The sequence below is a fragment of the Sorghum bicolor genome, chromosome 7 (genome assembly GCF_000003195.3).
Source record: "Sorghum bicolor cultivar BTx623 chromosome 7, Sorghum_bicolor_NCBIv3, whole genome shotgun sequence".
NCBI lineage: Eukaryota > Viridiplantae > Streptophyta > Magnoliopsida > Poales > Poaceae > Sorghum > Sorghum bicolor.
The window spans coordinates 58,645,024-58,672,364 of record NC_012876.2 but is presented as its reverse complement, the minus strand read 5'-3'; the positions used below and the strand labels follow the sequence as shown (position 1 = coordinate 58,672,364).

At 43.7% G+C, this 27,341-nt stretch overlaps 3 protein-coding genes across 5 annotated transcripts; 1 reads left to right on the top strand and 2 right to left on the bottom strand.

Moving 5' to 3' along the window:
• LOC110437395 (probable transcription factor At4g00390) lies at positions 6,441-8,396 on the bottom strand. The gene has a single exon (XM_021465861.1). The coding sequence runs from the start codon at positions 8,197-8,199 to the stop codon at positions 6,769-6,771; it is 1,431 nt and encodes a 476-aa protein (XP_021321536.1). The 5' UTR covers positions 8,200-8,396; the 3' UTR covers positions 6,441-6,768.
• LOC8080659 (protein HVA22) lies at positions 12,655-14,807 on the bottom strand. Of its 2 annotated transcripts, none has more exons than XM_002444444.2 (4): positions 14,422-14,807; positions 14,255-14,281; positions 13,858-14,185; positions 12,655-13,704 (listed from the first exon to the last, which is right to left on the bottom strand). In XM_002444444.2, exons 1-4 carry the CDS (start codon positions 14,466-14,468, stop codon positions 13,681-13,683), a joined length of 426 nt encoding a protein of 141 aa, XP_002444489.1. In that variant the 5' UTR covers positions 14,469-14,807; the 3' UTR covers positions 12,655-13,680. The 2 variants fall into 2 exon arrangements, with proteins under 2 accessions (XP_002444489.1, XP_021320291.1); XM_021464616.1 differs by having other exon boundaries at positions 13,854-14,185; positions 14,422-14,703.
• LOC8083521 (IAA-alanine resistance protein 1) lies at positions 16,768-23,207 on the top strand. 2 transcript variants are annotated; one of them, XM_002445572.2, is made up of 11 exons: positions 17,054-17,900; positions 18,000-18,083; positions 18,183-18,232; positions 19,096-19,147; positions 19,810-19,914; positions 20,212-20,471; positions 21,559-21,702; positions 21,819-21,926; positions 22,404-22,505; positions 22,586-22,630; positions 22,743-23,207. In XM_002445572.2, the coding sequence occupies exons 1-11, from the start codon at positions 17,543-17,545 to the stop codon at positions 22,893-22,895; spliced, it is 1,461 nt and encodes a 486-aa protein (XP_002445617.1). In that variant the 5' UTR covers positions 17,054-17,542; the 3' UTR covers positions 22,896-23,207. The 2 variants fall into 2 exon arrangements, with proteins under 2 accessions (XP_021320918.1, XP_002445617.1); XM_021465243.1 differs by lacking the exons at positions 18,000-18,083; positions 18,183-18,232 and having other exon boundaries at positions 16,768-17,196.

Here is a 27,341-nt window from a genome sequence, read left to right as displayed (position 1 = left end):
TGATTTGTAATGTTCCAGACAAGAGGCAACCCATCGTCGACGGTGCCAAAATTCACCAGTGCACGGCGGGGGCGATCTCTCCTAGTCCTAGGCCTATGCATGCCCAACTGTGTAGTAGCCACAGTAGCTAACATTTCATCGTTCATGTGTGGACCGGCCTGGTGTGGTCTCGGAGGACGTAGACACGTTAGCCAATCGTTCGTTCGACTTCTTGGTTCGTGTGCTTGCTCATTGCTCTTGGCGTGGAGCTAAAGATTCAGACCATATGTTATTTGTCAACATCTGGTGCTTCTGCATGCGTACCCTCCCTCCTTCACTTGGTGGTATGATAGAACAAAAAAGGGCGAAAAAAACCATAAAGGGTAGAGGGATTGTTCGCTCCCGTTGCTTCAACTTCAACTGAGTTTTTCGGCGTATTATATTGTCTACAAAATTACAACAGATGTAGGACTATGAATATGGGAATTACCATTCTTCACATGCCTGAAATCCAACTTCCATACACGCGACGATTTCCTACCATTAGATCAATACCTGACGGATCTCAGAAAGTCACTATTCATCTTCCTCTTTCCAGCACTCGCACCCGTGGCGGCCACCTTCCGCCCCCACCCCCACTCGCCAGGGCTCCCCCACCCTGACCTAGCCCAGCCTCCTCCACCGCCGCTAGGGCCCCTAAACCGCCCTCCACCATCTCCACTGTCTGGTTTTCCTTACCTCCCCGGGGCTCCTCCTTTTCTAAGCCCGCCAGAGTTGGGGGAGGGGGAGAGAGAGAGAGAGAGAGAGGTTAGCTCGTTGGAAACCTAGCTAGATCCAGGTGAGATTGCCACACCAGCGCCCATCCGTGCCAGAGAGAGAGAGAGAGAGAGGTGCCGCTGCGGGACGGGCACAACTTGGGGAGAGATTAGTGGATTATCTACGTATCTATTTCATTTTAGCAGTCATGTTATTCATGTTGAATTTATTTACTACTTGATGGCCTTGTTTAGTTCCCACCTAAAAACTTTTTACCCTATTCCACCTAATGTTTGGACACATGCACGAAGTATTAAATATAAATAAAATAAAAAACTAATTACACAGATTAATTAGATTTTGCAAGATAAATTTTTTAAGTCTAATTAATCTATGATTAGACACTAATTGTTATAGTAACACATGTGCTAATGATAGATTAATTAGGCTTAATAAATTTTTCTCATGTTTCCTAATGTAATTTGTTTTTCTATTAGTATCCAAATACCCCATGCGACACCATCATGTGACGTCCAAAAACTTTTAAACTTCGAACTAAACACATTCCTTAGATTTATGAGCTAAAGTCAGAACTAAAGGTCAAAGTGACAGGTTTGTTGCAGGGCCTTTTTTTACGAACAGGTCGTAACATGTTTTTAGGACATGGAAATTTAAAAGTTACATAACATCAATGAGTTCTGGTTCTTCCACATCCACTAGCAACACACTAGCATAGGCGAGCAACCAAGAACATCGACAAGCCATAGCGAGAGTTAGCAATTACAACATCAACAAGGCCCTTAGTTGGTGTCAACACGTTCCACATGAGTTTGTCTTTGACAAGCTTAATCTTCAGTATGTTTGCAACCAATAGGAAACTGCACTATCGTCTACTTCGTTATTGGTTTTTGTACCACAAGTTTAATTCGATTTATAGAAAATACGTATAACATTTGTATCTCTAGATAAATTTGTTAAAAAACTAGATTTAAAGATCTTTCTAATAATACTAATTATGTATCCTAAATATTAATATATTTTAATATATATTTTTAGTCAAAGTTCTTTCTTAGAAAACACAAACAATAATTATTTTGGGACGGAGGGAGTATATGTTTGAATTGAACATTTTGCGCACATTTCATATCTTTAATTTATCTCCTGCCAGCTGCTTTGAAGCGCAAATTCGGTCAACAAATTAGTTATGGTCTCTACATCAAAATCGTTACCAGCAGGCTCGAACAATCGACCCGTTCAATCCATTTATTTTTGTATAAATAAATATACGGTAATGATATGCTAAAGAGTCAGAATATTGCTGGCTGCGCTGAGTACTGACCGGGCATCTCTGTCTGACTTCCTACTTATAGGTTCAGTTTATTAGTTTGACATGCACTGTTGTCTGTTTGTGCACAATACAGTATGCGAACACTACCTAATTGCTGATTCTCGATTTGAAACCGCTGATCTGACGCCCCCTCTGTACGATCCGTGCAGCTGACATTTCCAAACCTGTGCTGACGCCGGGCACATTGTTTTTATGGTAAGGTCAAGATATTTAGTGACTAAGACTGAACTGTTATTAAAACTCTCCTAATAAAAAAAAGTTAAAATTACTCTTTGGTTAGGCGTAGACAAATTAGTAGATCGTGCCTCTTGTATTTACTGCAAAAGGTGACAAATCCCTGACGCAAGAACTCGCGCCGTCGCGCGTCTACCTCCAGCTGTATCTGTATTCTGTATATAGAATAGAACTCTCATGACACACAACTCTCGCTAACTATGGGCCTGCTCAGAGCTGTAGCATTTTAGAAATGCTGTGATGTAGTAGCTATCAGTCATCAATCATGATATAATGGGTTTGATTGGCCCGTCGATATCAACAGCAGAAGAGGTTTGGCCTTGTTTAGTTGCTCAAAAATTTTGCAAAACTTTTCAGATTCCTCGTCACATCGAATCTTTAGATGTATGCATGGAGTATTAAATATAGATGAAAATAAAAACTAATTACACAGTTTGGTCGGAATTGACGAGACGAATCTTTTGAGCCTAGTTAGTCTATAATTAGACAATATTTGTCAAATACAAACGAAAGTGCTACTATTCACATTTTGCAAAAAAATTTGGAAGTAAACAAGGCTTTTGTCAATTCAGACTTCGCGTTGCCTATGTCAGTTCTCAGTTGTCAGTTCATTGAGCCTGAAAGGCCACCGGGCTGTTGTGCACAACCTGCCGCGCGCATCCTCGGATGCGCCATTACGCATCGGCGCAAAGCCAAGAGAGCCTCCGTTTCCACTTGAATTGGAGCTGATCAAACCCAAGTTGCCATTCCTTGTCCGGAAGCTACTCTTCCAGCAGCAGGAGCAGGAGAACGTGCAGGCCGTCCTCCTTACAGGCCGCAAAGTCTCGGTATGCTATGACTTGTGCGATTCAGAATCTAATAAGGCAAATAAACTTCATAGGAAAAAGCTAGCTTTTCAGGAGAAGGTGTCTGTCACTCAGAATCAAGTGTGATCATGAAGTGCTCACAGGTCAGGCAGGGATCGTCCTTCAGACTGGGACGCCTTTTGACTTTGGAGATTCTGAATGTTAAGCATGGAAAATTCAGAGGAGATTTTTCCTTGCATGCACGGTACAGTCTACAGTTGGCCTGTTCATTGTCGCGTCTTCGTCATCGTCGTTGAAGCTGTCACTCAGTCCGGTCGGAACCATGCATTAGAACCAACCAAGGCCTTGTTTAGTTGGATTAACTAAGTTCAAAAGATTCGTCTCGCAAATTACAAACGAATTGTATAATTAGTTATTTTTTAATCTATATTTAATGCTTCATATATATGCCACAAGATTCGATGTGACAGAGAATCTTAGACATTTTGCAAAATGGCTCGCGAACTAAACACGGCCCAAAGAGCTTTGAGGCCTTGTTTAGTTCACCCGTACAATACTGAAATCTAAAAAGTTTTCACATCTAAACTACTCTATCTCAGTTCTCTACAGAATATCCGCGCTCTGCTGATGCAACGGCCGTACGTACATCCATGATAGATTCCCGATTCCATTTTCCAGATGTTGATACATTGACCGTCTCCAAATCTCCAATGTACGGTCCATTACGCAAGTGACGACTCTCAGATGCGACAGCACAAGAGCAAGAAGTAAACATGGTTATCATGCTGTTTTATCGTGTCATCTCGTCTCACCGTAAAGCAGGCCTGAAAGGGCAAGCCAAACCGCCAGAGCGGCCAGCCGCGCGCAGCGCAGCAGGCATCCCTCGCTGCGCTGCGTCTCAAGCAAGAGCCCCGCATCGGCAGCCTACCTCCCACTTGCCCAAATGGCTGGGAAACCCGTCGAGAAGAGATCAGAGATGCAATGCATCATGTATTCATGAGTGGCAGAGGCGCCGAAACCTTTTCTTCTCTCCTTGGTCCGTGGTAACTTGGCCAAATGCTTCACTAACCAATCTGTGTCAGACGCCGTGCCAGATGAAGTTTCGGCCGTCGCCAGCAGCGTGTTTCCAATCATGGTCGTGGAGCACACCCTTGTTCGCGTTCGCTTGAGATTATCTTCTGAATATATTAGTCATTCAACAATATTTTTCTCAACCAAGTGAACAGGCTCACAGCACACTGGAAAGCTTTCATTAAACAAATCATCATCACATTCACAGCTGTGAATATCGTCAGGCGATGTAGAGGCTGGAACCCCGTCCCATTATTCTAATCTAAAAAGGTAAAGCATCATCACGCTAGTTTTCCCGTTCTTCGCAATTTTCGTTGCAGAAATAAAACAGCTACGTGCTGTACTTCACATAAACAAGCCCAGACAGTAGCAAGCTTCATATGGGACAGGCCGAATCTGCTTTGGGCCAGGCTGGAGAGGAGAATTCAGCTGAAGCCCAGTGTCATTTTGGACCAGGCTCGAGAGGAATTGTTCAAGTCCCCGTCTCAATAGCTTATTGATTTTCAGACGGAATTCCCTTCCAGACTGCCAGACACAAGAAATTCTATAGCAAAAAAAAAAAGTAGTATACATGCACATGATAATTCCAGAAGATCATCAGATCTCGGCAGTTAGTGCAGAATGCATTCGAGTGCGCTTGTGGCAAAGCTAAGCCATAAATGAAACACGCCTTGTGATAATTGCCTGCCTCAACTCTATGGTTGAGAGCAACCAACCATCAGAATGCCAAAATTTGCTCCAAATGTCAAGAGAGCATCCCATTCTAAGGATGGCCCTTCTCTGATGCTGCTACTAGACTTCCATCGCAAGACTGAAAACCCCAACTTTAGTCATGATGAGACAGGAAGAAATGGGGATGACAGTGAGTGATCTGTTGTGTCAGCCAGGTTGATAGGGAGAAAATGAAAGAGGAGACGGATTAATTTTCATCATTTTCCTCTGTTCTGAATAATCTGCCTAAACTTGATGCTCCGGTCTGGATGTCCCAGTTTCTGCTTTGTGCAGTAGATTCATTTGTACCACCGAATAACAAATCACGGCAGTGTTAAACAAAGGAGAAGTCAGGCAGTACTTCGTCGTTTAATCAAGATACAAATATATGAGCTTGTGTCAAGACATGTAAAAGTGGTCCTACAGAATCACAATCATGCATGCAGCATGCACATGAAGATGCAAGGAGACAGGTTTTCTGTACTTTGAAGGTCTAGGGACATTAAGATATGCTTCACTGAACCACCAGATAAGGCTATCATCATGAAATTTCTCATCGAGATGCAATACCATTTATGCCAAAGAAAATACTTCAGGCGAAAGTTGTAGCACTTTTGTTTTGAGGTCACAAGAAAGAACACACCCTTCCCCATCTGATGGGCGAGCCCCAACTGTCCAAGTGTGTATGATGCATCACGAGTATGTACAAGCAAAAACTAGATGCCCTTCCTACAAGGATGCTCCAGTTCCATTAGAAGAGCAAGTTTGATCATCCTAAACAAGAGTACCAAGACCCAATTGACGCCCTTAACCATAAATATACTACAATCAGATAAGTTGGGGCTGCTCTAGGAATTGAACTCATAAGATGCGGCTGCTCTAGGAATTGAACTCAGATAAGATGCGGCTGCTCTAGGAACTGAACTCGATCCTAGGGATTGGAACCAAATTTCCCCAACTCAAACAAGCTCTACATGTTAGACAAAACAATATTCCAAAAAGAACACCATTTAAGAACATGGCAACAGACCATAATAATCCACATAGAACAATACTAATAATTAGCCCTAAAGGTATATGATCTACACAGGTCCCTAGTGAACTCACTCTGTTATATTTCACTACACCAACTACCTCGGACAATTTGAACAGAAAAAAACACTTGGATAGCTCTAGAGACTCTCTAAGCATCCAGATTGTAATATTCCCCAACTCTGGTCTGATAACTTAATGGACGCATTGCTTGCAAACATGCAATTGACCAAATTCGAGATGCGAATTATAACGAAGTATTATGCATCGAATACAACATAAATAAGATTCTGAAATCAGACAAATCAAATCTAGCAACTATGAACACATCAGATTACATTTTCCAGTCATGAGTCCTGTTTGAGGAACCTAACAAGCACCAAGCTCGCATCCAGTTCATCTAGTTGAGAGCTTAGCAACTATCAAGCTGAATTCAACCCTGATGAAATGATGATGCTCATATTTACAGATGCAGTTGAAAAGGGAACATAGAAACAGATAACTAAACCAGCGAACTAACAAAGTAACTAACATTAAGCAGGAACATAGCAATGGCATGACAAATAGGCATAAGTTAGCACCTAAGCACATAAAGCATAATATTTCGGGAACGATAACAAGCACCGGTCATAACTCCTTGATCTAGGTCTAGTTCGGATCAAAGACAATATCCTTCACCACAAAAGTAGACACAGCCAACCATATGTCCATAGCATTAGAACAAGACTATTCCAGACAACTAGAAGACTTAGGTCACCCTTTTTGAGCAACATCTTACCAAAAGACTGGCCACAGAATCGAAAACCCAGCAGCGCATCAGTTTCAACCTAATCAATATGCACCCTCCAGAGCATCAAGCACCATCCCCACTGTCTCCTTCATCAGGTCCATCCGCTGCAGCTGCTGCCTTATCTCTGACATTCTGAACTTCCTGAGCTTCTCCTCCACTGCTCTTGCCTTTGATTTTTCAAGTACACCAAACGCCTTCCTGAATATTGGCCCACTCGGATGCTCCTTCGACAGCTCCTCAACAGCCTCCCACAGGTATGGGTACATTTGTTTTCCCTTCTCAGTATCATCTCTCCCACTGCCATCACCATGGCTACCCCTACCCACAGTGACAATTGCATTACCATTGCCGTTTCCAAATGTCAATGCCTTTGGCTTCTTGCTCGTGCGATCACGGAGTTCCCATCCATTTTCCATATCCTCGTCACTCTCCTCGATCTCCTGCTCTTCATTGCTCTCCTCTGCATCCTCAGTATCCTCATGTGACACACGAGATCCTCGTACCATTACTAGACTCTTCAATCCCCAAACTTTCTTGCTAAGTTGATAGACATCGCGATCATGCTGCGTTGGCAAGTTGGGATCCCGTCCATTCTTTGCACGGGTGAGCAGCAACTTGTACTTATGCTTGAGGCGCCTGACCTTATCACTAAGCTGGGCCGTAGAAGCATTAGCAGTGAGTTGATGAATAATCTGGCTGTGTACCTTGCCCGTGTCCTGAATGGACGCAGGGAGCCGGCCTTTCTTGGCACGGAACTCAATGAGGGCACTCAGTATGGTGACCTCGTCTTCAGGACTCCAAACCCGGGGCGGCCGCTTCTGGTGCTCGGGAGAATGGGGGCTGGGGCGGCGCTTGGGGCGACGCTGGGAGGACCCCGCGGCGCCGCGGAGGGGCACATCCATCGGGCGCGTGCTAACGGGCTTGACGTTGGAGGTCTCGATGCGGAAGGAGCGGCGCGCGCTAGGCAAAGGCGAGGCGTCGCCGGCGCCGCCGCCATCGTCATCGGAGGCGGCGGCCGCGGCGGAGTTGTCGGAGTCGGAGTCGGAGCGGAGGCCAGGGGTGCGCTCGCGTTTGCGCCTCGGGGACGGAGAGCGGCCAGCGGCGTCAGCGTCCGAGTCGGAGTCGGAGTGGAAGCTTGGGGAACGTTCGCCGCGACGCCTCGGGGAAGGGGCGCGGCGGCCGGTGCCGGCGCCGGCGTCCGCGTCCGCGTCGGAGTCGAGGTGGTCGCGGGGGGAACGCTCGCGGTTGGCGCGCCTCGGGGACGGGGCGCGGGCATCGGCGTCGGAGTCGGATGCGGCGACGCTAGGGCGGGCGTTGGAGCGAGGGGACTTGGAGCGGGATCGGGATCGGGAGCGGGAGGGAGAGGGGGAAGCTCGGCGGCGGTGGCTGTTGGGGGCCGCGCCCGCCTCGCCGTCGGAGGCGTCAGACGCCGACCCCGAGCCGGCGGCGGCGGCCGGGCGCTTCGGGGCCATGCCGGCGAGGGTGGGGAGGAGTTGGTTTAGGGTTTTGGATTTGAATCCCTTTGCGGGGATTGCTCCGCCTCGCCGATATGGCTGTTGGCCTCTTTTGCTTTTGCTGTGTCGTGTTGCTGGGGGCGTTGGGTGAGTGGGGAGGGCTGGGCCGCCGGCGTGTTCGGTTGCCGAAGTGTGCACTGGAACAAAGAATCGGCACAAACCTGGCTATTGTCGATTCAATTCAGTGGGTTAATAAGGTGGATTAGGATTAAATTAACTAATCTTTGATCGGTGTAAAAGATAACCTTATTACAGATATTATCTATAGTGCAGTCTAAAGATAGCATGGCATTGTTATTTGTTAAAGACGGTAGAGTTTTTTTTACGTTGTCTATAGTTTTGTTGGGATGTGGTAAGCAAATGTTAGGCCAATACTTGTGACTTTAGTGGTTCAGCACTTGTGACTTTAGTGGTTCAGCACTCAAGACAAAGAATCTATCCTATTTCGGACGTCTAAGAGCTAATCTCTTCATTCCAAATTATAAAGATATTTTGCCTTTTTTATATTCATAGCTTTTGCTACGCACTAAGATATATGTTATGTCTAGATACATAATAAAAGCTACGAATTTAGAAATTATAAAACATCTTATAAATTGGAACATATGAAATACATCCAATAATTGTTTTCTTTCGTGTTAGAATGTTCAATCGAGTTTTTACAGTGGGAGAAAAAAGAGAGATGGTAGAAGAGCGCCTAAGGTAGTGATCTATGATTTGATCGACTAAACGGGCGATTGGTCCTTCAACCTCCCTTCTACTAGAGCCTCTGGCCAACCTTATATAGCAGACTTCAGGGTACAAAGATAGCGAGTTTGTAGAGATTATGTAGGGTTCTGTGTCCTCATCTTTAGTTGGTGGAAGCACCGAACGTCGTCTCTCATGGTTGATCATGGACGGTAGTGCTGAACAACGTCTGACATCCTCTACAAGAACCTAGAACTGACAGGTAGATGGTCAAAAAGAACCATTGCGCCTTACCTCAAAACACCTTTATCATGGATGCACACTAAGGGCATGGCGACAAGCAAGGAGAGGCTAATAGACAAGTTCAACATGCTCATCCGATGGGCGCTGCCATCCTTAATGTGTTGCGTCACTCCCCGAGCGTGGGCTTGAGTCGGGAATGGCAAACACAAAGGTAAGGGACAGAGCCCCGGCAAGGCCTGGTGGCCCGACTTTGCATTTATATCAGGTTGGCATCTTTCAGATTTTAAAGGAATATTTCTCACGTTGTTCGAGATGGAAAGCTTGACTAGGATAATACAATAGCACCTGCAACTTTCCTTGGTCAGTTGCAGCCTTCCAAGGTCGAGGACACACGGGACTTAACCTATTTCCTTGAGGCTAAGGCCTCTTACCGAAGTGGGCCATGTTAGGCCCATTAGACCTCTATAGTAGTCTCAGAGTGTAGGCGTGAACAAACATGATTGGTGTAGTCCTAGAGATCCTAGCCGATTAGGTGAATCAGTTAAGGGTTAGTTATACTATTACAGTGCTAATTCAAGGTCTAGGTGGCCCCTTATTAAGTACTCAGTAAGAGCTCCGAGACACCCTTGTAGCCTCTCGAACTGTCTTCGAGATAGCGGTGAGGGCATCTTTCTCCTTTTTTGACCAATCGCTCGCCCAAGCTAGGATCCATGTTTCATGTAGGTGCGGTGACCGTCTAAGAGCGTCCCCAATGGTTCCCAAATAGCTAGTCTAGGAAAAATTCTATTGGCTATCAAAATGAGAGATCAAATAGCTAGCGACTCCCAAATAGCTAGTCTAGCACGATCTTCTAAAACACCTATCTCACAACTCACATAACTCTCCACCATAGTGTTTATTTTTTTATTATTTCTACATCTCATATAGCTAGCTTTTTGCAAATTGCCATTACAAAAGCACTAAAGACATTAGTTAGGTAACGCTCTCGGTGAACTCAAACTGGTCTACCTTGTGTATCCTTCATAGGGTGATCGGCCTCGAACCTGCATACCCTACCGACAAGGATCAAACGGCTCGGCTCACTACCAGACTTGTCACTTGGTGTGCCACCCCCATCAAAAGATTAGGTACTAGAAAGTGTTAGTGGCTCAAGCTGCATATTACACGATGTTTAAGTGCACTGCGAAATACAGACCGGCTCGCTATACCCATGGGTCGTTAGCCCCTCAGGTCTAAGTCCATCGGAGCTCAAAATGTCAATGGGGAACCGATCCCCGATTCCCCGCGGGGAATTCCCCTATTTGGTGATGGGTTTGGGGTAAAATCTCTCCCCACGGGGAGCTAAATGGGGCAAAATCTGTCCCCGTCGGGTTTCGTGGGGGCGGGTCTGGTGTGCCTCCCCCCGTCCCCGTTCCCCGTGGAGACCCGATAATAATAAACCTATGCTCGATGTTTGGATTCTTAGTTGCTATTTCTAGTTGATGAATCACTTGTGGTGAATGTATGAACAATATGATTGTTTCTGTGTTGTTATGAACTATGCAATAGGCAATTATAGACAAATGGCTGTTATTTGCATGTGAATTATTGGATATTTGTTGTTGTTTATGTAAGTGATTTGTTGTTATTTATATAATTGACGCGGAGACGGGGATCCCCGCGGGGATCTAATCCCCGAGCGGGGACGGAGATGGGGCAGAAGTTCTCCCCGTGACCCTTCACGGGGACGGGGATGGGGAAGAATTTGCCCCGCGGGGACGGGTTTGGGGCAGTAACCTCCGACGGGGAATTCCCCGTTCACATCCCTAATCGGAGCTTACAATATACCTAAGCCTTAGGCCTACTCAACCCAAAAGACTAGCTTGATAGGTGAGGACTGCCCCCGCTTTATATGTTGTGCTCCTCCACCATCAATTACCGATGTGAGACTAAACCTAACAATCTTTCTAATCACACATAAAGAGCCAACTCTTCATGTCACATTACAACATATGATCTTCAGAATCCGTTCAACTCTTCACATCACACTACACCAATCTTCGAAATACGTTCTCCACTCTAGGCCTTGAGTCCAACGCTCCATATCACACACAATCTGTGTGACCTTCGAGACGTTAACAGGCTCCCCCATCACCATGTGACTCTCGAGATTTTTCAAGTTTTTTCGACCATGGGCTCTGATACCTTTTGTTAGAGTGCGCAGCAGAATACGGCCCGACTCGCTATAGCCACTAGCCATCAGCCCCTCAGGTCTAGGTCTACGGAAGCTCATAACATATCTAAACCTTAAGCCTTACTTAGTCAAAAAAACTAGCCTGATAAGTAAGAACTGTTCCCTTCTTATATATTACACTCCCTAACAACAATGGTCAGACATTCTATATGTGCGGACTAAAGACCGCTAGTGGCACATCACGTTGTGTTCATCGCTCGCTGATCCCCTGGTATAGATGCGGTCATCTAATATAGTGCTGGCTGATTCCCTCTGTCTAGAGGCGGCCATGTACCATCCGTCACTGATTTTTGAACCTTTGTTATAGTGCTCGTTGATTCCCCTGGTCTAGAGGTAGCCATGTACCATCTGTTGTCGCTGGCATTTTTACAAAGTTGGTCAAATAATAACTTTGTTTGAGTTTGGCATTACATTTTCTACAAAGTTGACCAAAAGTCTTAAGTCTGAATCAAAACAAACTTTTAAAGTTAAAACTCAGACCTCATTTAGATCCAAAAAGTTTTTCGATTTTAACACTGTAACACTTTTGTTTGTATTTGGTGATTATTATCTAATCATAAACTAACTAGGCTCAAAAAATTTCTCTCACGATTTCCAATGTAATTGTGTAATTAGTTACTTTTTAATCTCGTGCCGCAAGATTCGATATGACGAAAATTTTAAAAAAAATTTGAATTCTAGAGGAAACTAAGGTCTTGTTTAGTTCAAACAAAGACCAAAATTTTTTCAAAATTTCTCGTCACATCAAATCTTGCAGCACATACATAGACATATATATATAAGATATTAAATATAGACAAAAAATAAAAACTAATTGCATAATTTACCTATAAATAGTAAGATAAATCATTTAAACCTATTTAATTCATGATTGAATAATAATTATTAAATAAAAAATGAAAGTGCTACAAAAACGCCTAAACAAGGCCTCAAAAGCCAGAAGGAATAACAATCCCACGAATGGAGTAATATCGAAGCTCTGCTCACATTGCCCGTCGACGACGAACAGAGGGACCAAACTATTTCTGTCGGGCCAGACAGCATTGCCTCGATGACGAACCAAAGAGCGAACCAAGTTTCGTCAAAACCAAATAGCTCCGTAGTCCTCCGTAAACGTGAGCCTAAATTTCGCCTTTGTTAACCCGGCCACCAGCCTTTATATTGCAGCTATGTAATGCTAACATTTGAGTTTCTGACTAAGCTTGAACCAGCATCTCTGAACTGTTCACAGGATGAGTAGAAACGCACATGTGTGAACTGTGAACTACATACACTCGGCAAGAAATTTTACTCAAGGAGCCCAGGCACTTAGCTTGTCTACATCTTATCGTTCTTACAGAAGCATTTCGCGATCCTTGCACCTCAACTTGAACACCACAGAGGAGGACCAAATCCACTGGAAATTGGAGTCTAGTGGGAAATACACCGCCAAGTCTGCTTATAACATTCAGTTCAGTGGCAGTATACTCTCCAACTCCCCAAAGCTAGTATGGAAGGCGTGGGCACCACCGAAATGTAAATTCTTCCTATGGTTGCTACTCCAGGACCGGCTATGGACAGCAGCGAGACTGCAAGTGCGTGGTTGGGAAAACAACTATTTCTGTGGCCTTTGCATCCGGAATCTGGAAACTGCTATGCATCTGTTTGTCGAGTGTCCCTTCTCTTGCTGTGTCTGGGAGCAGGTAGCCGACTGGAGCAACTGTGGGAACCTGCAGCCGGTGCAATAGGGTACAACGGCGGATGTCGAGGAATGGTTCCTGAAGATGATCGAGCAAGGAAACAAAACAGCCCACACCCTGGCGATCCTCACAGCGTGGTGCATCTGGAATCAGCAAAACGCCACCATCTTCAGAAACGAGATCAGCACGCCGGCGCAGGTTTGCTCACGTATCAAAGAGGAAGCCCTCTCTTGGAAATTGGCTGGTGGGAAGGTCCTCGGACCTCTCTTTGTTGAAAAGAACACTATGAGTAATTAGTTTAGCTCTCTAAACCTCCTGCGGCGGTCTGCCACAGTGTGGGGCCGCACCACTCGTGCGCTAGGTTGTAAACTCCTTCTATCTTATTAATCCAAGACCGGCCATCCGGTTCTTTTTTTTTAAAAAAAAACGTACACACAGTTCAGAACTTCAGATACAGTATGCTCCATCGGAGTTGCAGTGTACATCTACAAGAGCAGCAGAGATATCTAGGAAGGATACATCATGAACAGCACCAAATCTACAGACTACAGCAGTTCATCTGATCTCTCGTCAGCTCCCGTCGTCGTCTTTGCACTTTCACTGCACATGGTCGTGCTCAGCCTAGCAATTTTCCCCAAAACCCAACAGGGAAAAAAAAAAGAAAACACACCAAGTTAACACGCACGGAGTAGGGCAGAAAACAGTTACACAATATATGCTAGTTGCTAGAACTAAACGTGAGTCACGTGACGGCTCTATCGAATGCTCACCTACCTTGGCTATGTGCACCTTGTGGTCGTCGTCGACGTCGGCGGCGGCGGCGGCGCCACCGCCGCCCTTGCCCTTGCGCGGGTACCTGGCGCGGTACTTGCTGAGCTGCTCCCTGACGAGCTTCTCGTAGATGAAGGATGCGCCCTTGAACTGCGGCAGCACGAGCCAGGCGACGAAGAGCAGCTTCACGGGGTACCACACGGGGATCCAGTAGAGGAGCGGCTCGGCGAGCATCTCCAGCAGCGTGATGAAGGAGTAGATGATCCAGTACGACAGCCACTGCTCGTCGTCCACCTTGGACGGGCTCTCCATCGCGCACACCGACGCGTACCTGCACCATCCCGTGGTCACCGACGAAGTGATCATAAAACTGGGTCATGGATGATGCTGAAGAACTTACAGAGGGTACAGCAGGGTAATGCTCGGCCTGCAAACATGGACGACAGATCAGGCAACGGTTGCAGTCAAATCAGAGACGATCTCGAAGCTCGAAGAACACCGGATGAACAAACGATGGACGGACGAATCGATCGGCAACAAGCTGAAAGAAGGGAGCAGTGTGAGTACCCGGCGATGGTGTGGAGGTGGCTGACGAGCGCCCAGGACTTGCCCATCTGTATCCTTTCGGTGGATCAACGGAGGGGAACCAACGGCGGCGACGGTGTGTGCTCGGTTTGCTGGGTTCGATTTCGATCGAAACGGCAGTGCTCGACAGAAGCAAAGAGTTGGCTCGGCTGATGGGATAGCGAAGATTCAGTAGTGGGTGCGTTTTTTTTATACAAAGAGTGGCAGGTGGCAATGGCATCGGATGCGTAGCTTGGACGTGGCGTCCTGGCATCGCTTTGAGACAGCAATGGTCTGCTGCGCTGAGCAACAGTGTATACAGTACGTTCTTGAAAGCTCTAGCGGCACGAAGTAAAAGTGACGGGACAAGTCGCTTCGCTTTGCGCGAGACCGTCGGCCCGTCGGCAAGGCAAGAGGTCCTTGACTCCGGCCTCCGGTTCGTCTCACTCTCAGGGTGGGTGGCACGTGGCGACACGTGTGAGACGAGCAACGGCACTCGTGTCCACTTACCTGCGGCATCGACCGACCCAGACGCATCCGCACGCTCCTACTCCCATGGGCCTTGGCCTATTGGCGAGCCGTCTGCCGTTGGCAGCGTTTATATGCGTCCAAATGGGCTGGTCTGGGCCACGCATCCTGTTTTGTCAGCCCAAGAGTGCATACTGGTTGTGAATTGTGATGTACAAAGTATGTCACCTTATACGAGTGAACTTCACTCAAAAAAAAAAAGAACCTTATATGAGTGAACGATCTATGCACCCCTCCGATCTTTGGGTACCATATCAATGTTCTCTACTAGTCTATACACTTATGAGTCGTTTGGACCTGTGCTTGCGGAGGATTTGAAATCTACCTAATAAACTAAGTTATTTGTATTGGAATTTGACATTCCGCCACTTCCGAAGTTCACCTATAAGTCTATCTTAAATTCATAGGATACAAGATGTAAATTGATTCTATAAATCACTTTCTACTTTGTAACTTATAGCACTTCAACTCATTCCCTTATGATACAAATACAATACTCGATAAATAATATGTGTCTAAATTATGATTATTAAAATAAATTCAATTTTAAGGATCTAAATGGGATATAAGATGTTTGCTCGTCACTAGTCCATGCGTCTCCCTCTTCCTTCCCATGCTGGCTTTGCTCTCTTGTGTTGCTGCCTTATTTCTCGCTCGAGCACTCGCGCCTCCCTCTTCTCTCCTTGCTTGATCGAAGCTGAGGAGTTAGGGACGTATAAGCTTAGCCACATAGTGCCAGATCTAGATTGACCTATCGATACATCACCGTTGAGCAGCATGGCTTTCACTATCTGCTGTCAGAGTTAGCGCACGAGTGACGTAGCTTCGGCAAGCGAAACCTACCTAATGTTGAAGACCAACTCCTCAAGAAGGGCCCATTGTTGACGGCGCCGAGCCCCACTGGAGCGCGCGCCTCTCTCCCATCCTTATCCTCATCTGGCTATATATGCAAGCCTCAAACGAGTAGCTTTTTCACACAACATTTCTCAGATAAAATCTAGCTTGCAGAAAAATCAAGTTTAGGCCATGTTTAGTTTCGTGCTCGTGTCGTGTGTGAGCAAAGACTCCATTGTGAGTGCTTCTAGTTATAGAGATGGGAGCATTGGCGGACGCACGAGGGGGGCTGGGGTGGCTGCAGCCCTCCTCTTGGGCTCAATTTTTTTAACAGGTTTTCTTTTTTAGCAAAAGACCTCATGTATTTAGTATTTTTCTATGCTTATTTTATGAATCTTTGCATTTGAACACTTTGAATGCATATTGAATTATCAATCTTAGCTATATCTATTATGCCTTGTTTAGTACCTAAAATATTTTGCAAAATTCCTCAGATTCCCCATCACATCGAATCTTGCGGCACATGCCTAAAGCATTAAATATAGATAAAAGAAATGACTAATTACACAGTCTACCTGTAATTTGCGAGACGAATCTTTTGAGCCTAGTTAGTCCATGATCGGACAATATTTGTCAAATACAAATGAAAATTCTACTATTCCTATTTTACAAAAAAAAATGGAACTAAACAATGTATTGGACTGAGCGAGAAAAAAAAATTAGCCTATACTATTTAGCCTCTCTCTTGATCTATTTCTGGATCCGCCACTGGATGGGAGGAGATTTAGAGGAAAATGAAGTGGATCCCTCCAACACCTATGGCTCTCCTCGGCTCGCTTCACTCGCTCGGCCCACTTCCGACACAGCATCTCCATCCCCCGCCCCCACCAGTGGTGCCGCCGCTGCTAGCTATTATTAGACGAACCGGTGCTACACCCCCAGAAGCCAGAACGTATGAACGAACTATCAAGAATGGTCGACTAGACAAGTAGAGAAGGGAAGATGGCACCAACCTTTTCTCTAGATGGCAAAAAGGAGCCGTCGAGAGCTGGAAAATTAGGAAAGATAATAAGCTCCAGAACAAGAGAGAAAAAAAGGTGTTGCTCCACTGACTGTGTGCATCACTCTCCTTCCCTCGTCGACCACTCGACCTGCAACCACCAACGCAGGCTGCATCACAATCACACCGTGGACACACCCGCCCCGCTCCATCGCGCTCCCCTTGAAACCTATCATGATCCTGTTGCCGTCTTCCCATCCGACGATCCTCTCTCCATTGTTCTAGTCTTGTGGAATTCCTCGACGCTCGGTCCGGAGCCCCGGATCATATCATCGCGGTGCTCTCGGAATTGGAGAACCCCCTTGCTTGCCACCGACACAAAGTGTAGTACGCTGCTGCGTACGGGGGAGCACGAGGTCAGAGAACGAAGCTTCCGAATTCCCCGCCGCCCAGTCAAATTCTCAGCCCTGGTGCCCGATCCATTCCGAGGGCTCACTGATCGCTCATGTCGTAGCGAGCTGGTTCGATTTGTTTTAATTTTTTTTGTCGTGTTTTTTCCCCCCGAGTTTAATTGAGGGGTGTAATTATAAAATCGGGTGGACATGGACGTGGTGACGTTCGGCGTGGTGATTGGCATAGTCGTGCTCCTCTTCGTGCTCGTCGTCGTCGTCACCATCGAGGGCGTCTGCAAGCGATCCTCCGCCTCCTGACATCCCTACCCCCCAAAACCCCCCGCGGGCGCGCACCGACGCGCGAGCCCTAATGCGCCGCCAAAGCCTCGCCGCCGTCCTGCTCCTCCTCCTGGCGGCCACCGTGGCCCTGGCCGCCGCCCCCGCCGCAGGGCACTCGGCGGAGGAGTCCTGCCCCTTCCATGACCATGGCGGCCACGACGAACCGCACGAGCATCATCACCACGGCCACAGCTGCGGTGGCGGCGCGGACCATGAGCACCACCATCACCACGGCCACGGCGAGATCCAGCGGCTGCTCCCGGAGGAGATAGCGGAGGAGGCGGATCTCGAGCTCGAGTCCTTCGGTTACGACGAGCATGACCACAGCCACCACCACCACCACCACCACCACCACCACGGCCACGGCGACATGGAGACATCGACCATGGGTTAGGCAATTTTTTGTTCCGATCCCGCTCGTTTTTTCGCGTGAGGCGCGATTTACTCCGTCCGAGGCGATTGAATGATTTGGGGATTTGATCGAGCAGGCGTGTGGCTGAGTGCGATGGGGTGCTCGCTTCTGGTCAGTATGGCGTCCCTCGTCTGCCTCGTCCTCCTCCCGGTCATCTTCTGTGAGTGCCCCCTGCTTGGCCCATTGCAATCTGGGGATTATTTGCTTGCCCTTCTGCGCAGCGCAGGTCCTGATTGTCTGGATTGTTTCAATTCTGCAGTTCAGGGGAAACCGTCTAAGGCCATAGTGGATTCGCTTGCAGTGTTTGGGGTAAGTGTGGACTGTGCGGCTGTTAGAAGATTTCGCAAAATCGAGCTAGCAAACGGATATTTGTCTGCAATCTACTCAAATCTGTGGTTTTCCTTAGCAAATCCTGAGAGCTACCTAGACAAGTACATTACAATTTCTCCTGTCAGTCTAGTGAATGCAGCTTGAAATTAATGTACCCTAAGATAATCTTCTGCAAATACAATCTAATAGAAAGTAATATCTGCATTCAGTGAAAGTCACAAATATGAATTATCTGTTATCCTGTGAATTTTATATCACCTGGGGAAATTGAATTGGCCCTGCCTATGAAATGTTGCCTGTAAAATTTTGTCCATGATCGATGTTATAAATAACATAGAAACCTCAGGTTCTATTGAATTTCTGATGTGTTTCTACTCATTCAGTAGAGAACAAATCAACCAAATAGTGCCACAAAAGCAGACAAATGGAATTGTGTCATCTGTTTGAAGCACATGCTTGATTACATAAACTGTAAGTTGTAACAGAACTGCGATGATTGCACTTTCTCATATACAAAGTGATATTCCTTTCTCCTGTGGAAGATAAGTAGAAATGCAAATGGTTAATAACTCCTCTGCCCTTGTTTTTTTAACATATTTTTTCCTGATGGGTCCTGTATATCAGCATGTATCTAGCTGAACAATGCAGTAAAAAGAAACCTACATTTTTTAGATATCCGTAGAAGTTTATATTCAGAAGAGCCAACCATGAGACGACGCCCCATAATTTTGAGATTATTTAACTTATTTATGACGTTGTCTTGACTACTTTGTTCAGAATCAACGATGTTACAGCTTATGTGCTTTTGTTGTTTGGTTTCAAACTTTCAATACAATCTGCAGGCAGGAGCAATGCTTGGAGATTCATTTCTTCATCAGCTGCCACATGCTTTTGGTATATCCTTTGATACATGCTAAGGTCTTCTTTTGGTTCTTGTTTTTGTTTGTGCTTGGTTCATGTATATCTGCTGTGTTTTACTAGTTACTGTTTTGTCTCTCCCATCATCTACATCGTCTTGAGCTAGAAACTGTTTCTATATCTCCTCTAGGTATACCTTGGTTCTCAAAGACAGTTTAGTGCCCCCCATATTTTCACTGCCATAGGATATAGGAGGGGTAGATGAGTGTATTTTGCAAAGGTCCCAGAAAAGTTAACAAATGAGAAATGTTGTGTTTACTCCAATGTAACTTATGACCCTAAATCAAGCTGCTTGTAATTTTAAAAGAAGCATAGCTCCATGCATATTTTGCCTACTGCCCAATGCTTTGTTAAAAGCACCAAACCTCTGAATTACCCACTGTGTGAACCAATTGGATCAAGCTGTTCTAATTCCTACCATCTCTTGCAATAAACTGAAGTGTTGAACCTAGCATCATAGTATGCTGCTCGTGCTAGCATCATATTGATACCTGGGCCACCACATCCATACAACACTACTGTATATTGCATTCCTTTAGTTCTGATCTTCACTTTGTACATGATGTAGATGCAGTTCTTTTCCTTCATTCGCTGTAGGAGCACTCTCTCACTTGCATTGTTTTTCAATTGCTGCTCAGGTGGAGGACACTCTCACTCACATGATCATGAGGGTCATGATCATGCTCACGAGCATGCACATGCACACTCACTGGAAGATCTTTCTGTGGGGTTGTCTATACTATGTGAGTATATCCTACACATGTATGTCCAATAGTGTTTTCTTCAAACTTTTTTTTTTGCCATATGGAGTTGCCCTTTCTTGATTCAGTTGCTGCAGACTGTTTCCTTTTAACCCAAAGTATGTTGGATGTCACTGCCGTCCAGCTGGCATGTTAATACTATTGCTCTTAGTGACATGAACTTATTCCTGACATTCTATTACTCAGGAGTCCTTGATCTGTTTTGTTTCCACATGCATCTAACTTCCTTGATCTGTTCCCTTTCTCCATATGTCTAATTTCAACTACCATTCCATGCAGTTGGCATTGTATTGTTTTTTATCGTTGAGAAGATTGTGAGGTATGTTGAAGACAATTCTCAAAATGGGACTCATAGCATGGGTCACGGGCACCATCATCATAATCATAAACGGCATGATTCTAGTGATAAAGCTAAATTGAATCACCAAAAGAGTGATACCGATGGTAAAGACATTGACCATACTGAAGAGGAACCTTTGGTTGATGGCGCCACTGGAAAAATAAGTGATGGCCATGAATCAAAAGCTACTATACGCAAGGTATATCTAACTGAACTCTGCTTTGGATGCAAAACATAGAAAGTATCTGGTATGTCTTCCCAAGGCATCAGTTCTGTGGTACTGTATGATTACTTATGTGTTCTTTCTGCAATCCGTTTACATTTTGGCAAAGATAAAAAAGGATAGTAGGAACTTGAAAGTTGCCAGCTTTTGTGAAAAAAAGGCATTGAAGGAAAATGTGCATATAAAATTCATGTGGAACATAACAGTTATTTTAGGAAGCATCGCCTATGTGAAACTCAAAAGATAGCAGTCAATATTTGGTTCAGTCAATGGAAAATATGTTCAGGCACACTTTAGCAGATGTTTTATGGAAAAATGTGCAACAGAGCACCTCATTGGGCATACAGTTTATCTCTTGACGTATGGGAAAGCCAAATTATGAAAGCTAACCGATGGCTCTAAGAAAGTGTGGTGTGTTACATATGTGGTAGCAATTCAAGCACTGAATATGTTATATAAAAAAGCACTGAATAAAGGAGAATCGAACTTGCAAAGTGTGTCAGTAAAAGAAATAGTTGAAGGGCAACACCAACCTATTTGTCACATTTGGTGAAAAGCTAAAAGGAAAGGTTTTGACACTCAGGTTTGACTAGGCTCTCAATGAATTCATTCAAGTTCGAAGAGAACATAATGGTTGTGGGTAAAATTGGATCAACATAAATGATGCCTTATTGCCCATTTGCCCTCAACTTGGCCTATAGGTCTTTTTTGGGCATCAGATGGTTGCATAATCTGTAGAAACTAATATTTCTTATAATGATTCTAAGCTGTAGAACTTAATATTTCTTATAATGATTCTTTCCTCTTTAGAAAGTGCACATTGCTTGCAGCAAACTTTTAGTATATGTATATGCACGATAATATAAGATGCAGTGATGCACTATCAAATCTCTGGAGCTCATGGGCAGCATAATATGCATTTCCTTTCTTCATATTATACATTCTGTGCAGTTAGATCACTATTTGGTTCTCAGTTTTTATGGTGGGTCTGCATTTCTCTCCCACTTAATGAGGCACGTGATCCACTTATGATTTATGAACATGATGTACCTGTAATGAACAGAGGAGCTCATCCAAAGCTACTGATGGAGAATCCGCCAGTTCTGAAAGTGATCCTGCCCCTGAAAAAGCATCATCAAATGAAGGCTCATCAATTTCAAACTCTAACTTAGTGTTTGGCTACCTCAACCTTTTCTCAGACGGTGTCGTAAGTCTTATCACCTGAACCATATTTTTTGTTTCACACATGCTCATGTTTGTGTGCTAGATTTCTGAATTACTTGCTAGTTAGGATTTTGATGGAAATTCATGTGAATGATGCAGCATAACTTCACTGATGGGATGGCTCTTGGGAGTGCCTTTCTGCTACATGGTTCTGTTGGTGGCTGGTCCAGGACTTTATTTCTGCTTGCACATGAACTTCCTCAAGAGGTTATGGTCGCCATTACATTAACTTGAATTTCATCATAGTACTTTCAGTATGACTTTCCTGATGCATTCCAGTTTGATTTTGTCTGTGTTGGCAAAACTAGCTCATGTTAAAATACTACTCTGGAGCTATTCTGAATTAATATACTCCCTCCATTCCAAATTATAAGAAAGGCTTTTTTAGATACATAGTTTTTAGTTTTTACTATGGATCTAGATATACACTATGCCTAGATACAAAAAATATATATCTAAAAAAAGCCAAAACATCTTATAATTTGGAATGGAGGGAGTAACATCTATTGAAGTGCAATCATTTGATATTTGATATTTTTCTACTTTCTGGAACTAGATTAAGAAAACTAGTTAGATCCTCACCTCGAACCTTTAGTTTTTTTCAGCGATAATCACCCTGTGTTTCATTGACAGAAATTACTCCTACTTTGTTGATCTTAAACTTTCTATTCCTTCTGTATTAAGGTAGGAGATTTTGGTATCCTTGTGCGGTCAGGCTTCACGGTATCTAAGGCCCTATTCTTCAATTTCCTCTCCGCGTTGGTTGCTCTTGCTGGAACAGCACTAGTGAGTTCTCTAAAAAAATTACGCAAAGGTAAAACAATTTTTTCCCCTGCATATAACACATTACTCTACTGCATGTGCAGGCATTGTCTTTGGGTAAAGATCCCGGACATTCCTCCCTGATTGAGGTATGCTCTTTTAAACATGACCCACCCAACATCCATTCTTTGTTGTACCGTTGGCACATCTCATTGTTGGAGCTAATGCACCACCTGCCCCGCCAACTGTCATGTTTTACAGGGTTTCACGGCTGGTGGTTTCATTTACATTGCTGTCGCGGGAGTCCTCCCACAGATGAACGACCAGAAAACAACCCTCAGAAGCTCAGTAGCTCAGCTGATCTCCCTGTCAATGGGGATGCTGGTCGCTCTAGGCATTTCTCTGGTAGAATAATCTGAATCTCCATTTCACCCGTTGCAGCTTTAGGTCCAACCGCAGTTACCCCAAGTCGATATAATTCTCCAGCAGCTCCAGACTAGAAGCCGGATTCTCTGACCCTCTCGATTATAGTACCAAAGAGCGTTTTTACAATTTATCAAAAAAAGAGCGTTTTTGTAAATTTTGGTATCTGATTATAGATTGGCTGATTGGCTCGCATCGGTGTTTTGAAGGCCACCCGTTTGTACTACTGAATACTTACAACTTTATGGCCGGCCGGCTGATGTCGGCTCATGACAGGATCAACAGCCTATAGTGGGATCCCTATTTCCTAGCGGAGATGCTGCCCCTTTTGGCGGCATCACCCGCTTGTCGCGGCAACGGTGGCATGGTTTCATGTGCTCTGCCCGTGATCCTGTCCCTGCACCGGTGGGTATGCCACCATGTCGGTCAAATGGAAATTGTGCGCATTCTTCCGCCCGGAACTCTTGGCCTTGCGTAGTTCAAAAAAAAAAACAAAATTTTTCAGATTTTTCGTCACATCAAATCTTGCGGCGTATGCATAAAGCATTAAATATAAATAAAAGAAATAACTAATTATTCAGTTTATTTGTAATTTGCGAGATGAATCTTTGTAATTTGCGAGATTAAACAATATTTATCAAATACAAACAAAAGTGCTATAGTATTTATTTTGCAAAATTTTTTAAACTAAACAAGGCCTTGGTTTGCCGGACTCCGGACGCTCATAGTCGACGAACTTTGCGTGCAATTAATCGTGCTTGTTCTCGCGTTGCTACTTGTTGATTTGGGGTGCGTTTGGTAGGTTTTTAGATTCTCCGAGAAACATTTCAGATCCAGATTGTCTCTTGAATTTCTCTACTGAAACAGCAAGAATCGGTAAAACTGTTTGGCATCAGATCTAGATCTTTGCTAAAATAAACTAGAAACACTGTATTTGGGTTATTCTTATTCCTATACAAAAACGAGAAACGTTTTTCCTAGTTAAATCACTTTGTTAGATACATGTTTGACACAGATTCTAGTGATTCTTACCAGAAACGAAACCAATTCTTGCAGCCAAACGCACCTTGGACGACCAAAACTAGCCAGCCTACTAATCTATTGCTCTCTAAGCTTTGGTTTTGAAAGACTACTAATGTTTGGAATAGTTTTGAGAACAGCTACTGCCGGAAACTACTAGTCTTTTTCTTATGTTTTAAAAAACCATTGGAAACTTTTTTTTTTGATATTACGAGTTTTTCCTTGAAAAAAACACAACAACATCCACATAGGCATATCCTCCTAGATCGGTGGGCATTTGTATTGATCGGACGGGGAACAGGAATTACTGCGCGGTCCTTTGTTCGACCTGTCGATCTCCCGCCGTATGGTATTGTCGCCAAACACTTAAATTTTGTACAGGAGCAGAAAGGCCATGCTCGACACAGCAACAAGGATGTGAAGGCTCCTCAATAATTGCTCATCGTGTAAGGAAAAAAATAGGTGGGCACGGGCGGTCAGTGGTCACCGATCGCAGATCTAAAACACCGACGCGCGAATTGAGAATTCAAGAAACGGATCAAAACACGAGCTTGAGAGATGGATAAAAGTCAATGTGCTGCTAGTGTCCTACTCTCTCTATTCGAAATTATAAAATATTTTTAAAAAATAAAAAATTATAAGACATTTAGTTTTTTTAGATACGTGACTTCTACTAAAAATACAGAGTAAAAGCAATGTATTGAGAAAAGTCAAAATGCTTTATAATTTAGAAGGGAGTATCGATCATTGGTATCCAAAACTAGAATCATTGTTGTGGATTCCATGCGATTTTGGTTCATTGAAACCAACACTTACTTGCAAGATGCTCTTACGTGATGTCCCCTTCGTGGATGCTTTGCTGCGTCAGCTCTAGCGGAAGATTGGCGTCGTGGTTGTTTTCGGTGGATACTTTACCATCGTGGCTTTATCTCTAATGTCGGCAGCCTTTGTGTTGTATTCTTCCCTGCAGGTCCAGTTGTTTAGATTTGTGGTGGAGGGTCTTTCCCCATCACATTTGTTTGTCTTTCGCTTAGGTTCCTAGTCACTTAACCGGCACTATGGTTTCTTCCACGGTTGCGTCGTGTAAGCCATTCTTTCGGTCTTCTACTTTTCTTTTAATGAAAAGACACGTGAAGTGTTTGAGAAAAGAAAAAAAAACAAAATGTTCTTATGTGATCTAAGGGATTGGCTTTCAAATAATAACATATTACAAGCCATCTTTAAAAAATCTAATCTATTGTTTTAATATTTATTAACAATAAAAGAAACCTCCATGTCAATTCGCACGTCCTAAAATTACCACGCTATCAAGAAAAAAGTTAATATAGAACTACCCCTCTAGGTGTTAATAAATTACTTACCACTACTATTACGCAAAAACTACCCATATTGTAGTATTGTACCTATTTCTCTTAGATACTAAAATGATGTCATATACTCCCTCCTTCTAGGAAAACATGCAATTCTAGCATAATGTCACATTTTAGTATATTAAGTTTGACCAATTGTATAAAAAATCAATATATTTGATATGAAATAAATATCATTAGATTAATTACAAAATATATTTTTATAATAAATTAATCTAGAGCCATAAATATGAATATTATTCACTGGCAACTTGATCAAACCTGAACTATTTTTTCTGACACGCAACCCACATAGTTGCATGTTTTCCTAGATGGAGGGAGTACAAAACAAGAGTCCTATGTGTGCTCCTACTAGCTACTCCCTCTATTTCCAAATTATAAGATATTCCTTTGCTTTTCTAGATATGTAGACTTGGTTTGTTTCATCTGTGAGCTATGAAAAAGGTTGTGTGGGTTATGTGCCGTGAAAAAACCGCAAGCTATTTCGTTAAAACAACTATAAAACCTACTGTCTCTTTTTATCTCCATTGAACAAACGTAAGAAACATCTCTTTATTTCCACCTATTTGGAAAAAAAAACATAAAGCTAAAAAGCTATTGCGAACAATATAACATATCCAATAGGGATGACTGACACATATATACAATTAGTAAGAGAAGAAAATCGATCCATATGCTTGCATCAGGTTTGTCCCTGAACTCATAACATCAAACTTTGCAACCAAAGTAACATGTAACCTATATATAGCAGGAGGTAGAGCGATGACATCCGGTGACAAAAGGAACACTGTCAAATTCATCATGCATTAATGTGCAAGGCGGGATACAGGAGTAAACAATACATAAGGATACAAGCTGCTACTCTAAGCTTGGGCCGTATGTATATAGTTTTCCAGATCATGGCGTCGACAAAGAAACAAAGATATAACGTGTAGGTCCCTGATGGTGGAGCTACTACTTCTGGTGAAAAGGAACGCTATTGGAGCCATTTATTTGAGATCTCACGTTATGGAAGTAAAAACAACGTGAGGGGATGATTCTAGGGCCTTGTTTAGTTCCAAAAAATTTTTGCAAAAAAATTCAGATTTCTTGTCACATCGAATCTTGCGGCGCATGCATGGAGCAGTAAATATGGATAAAAATAATAACTAATTGTACAGTTTGCTTGTAGTTTGTGAGACGAATTTTTTGAGCCTAGTCTATGATTGGATAATATTTATCAAATACAAACAAAAGTGCTATATTGTCTATTTTACAAAATTTTTTTGAAACTAAACAAAGCCAGCTAAGGTCCATAAGAATAACATTAGACTAGCCTTGCACGCAGTGAACTAGCCACTTGCTGGTTGTGTACTTACAAGACACCGTGCGTCACAGTCCGCAATGCACTACAAGACATTGAATTGTTCTTACAAGTTAATCCATGATTGCATGTTGCGTATACTACTAGTTACAAGAGTCTTTATGCTTACAAGCTAGTCAAGCAACGGTGGTGTTTTTCATGCATATATCAAAGCTTATCGTCTAGACGTGAATTGAGTTTAGCTCAGTTGGTTAGATTCTTTGTGGTGGAACCTATTTATTCGGGTTCAAATCTTTAAATTGACATGGATGCTCATATTTTTTTAGATTCATTTCAGGATTTGACGGTATTGTTTTTTTGGTGGTAGGCAACGTTTTTGTTAACAACGAGGCCCCCGTTGTGATTGACATGTTTATAGGGATAAGTGTACGTGCGTGTTGAGTGTCTATCCGTACTTGTGTAATTTGCAAAAAGAAAAGTTATCTTCTAAACTTATAGTCAAATATACACTGAAATGCTTCTTGAGTCTGGATTGTCAGGCAAGCAACGTTGTTTAAACAGTAAAAGAAGCTTTACTGTTTAGGCCCTAAACAGTGATTAAATGGTTAGACCGCTTAAAATTGTTTAAATTGCTAAAAACAATCTAAATGGTATAACTAATATTGAGTTAAATATGATTAAATGAGCTGAACAACTATTTAATTCACCAATTAGTTAATAGAAGGATTGTAATTACCACATTGA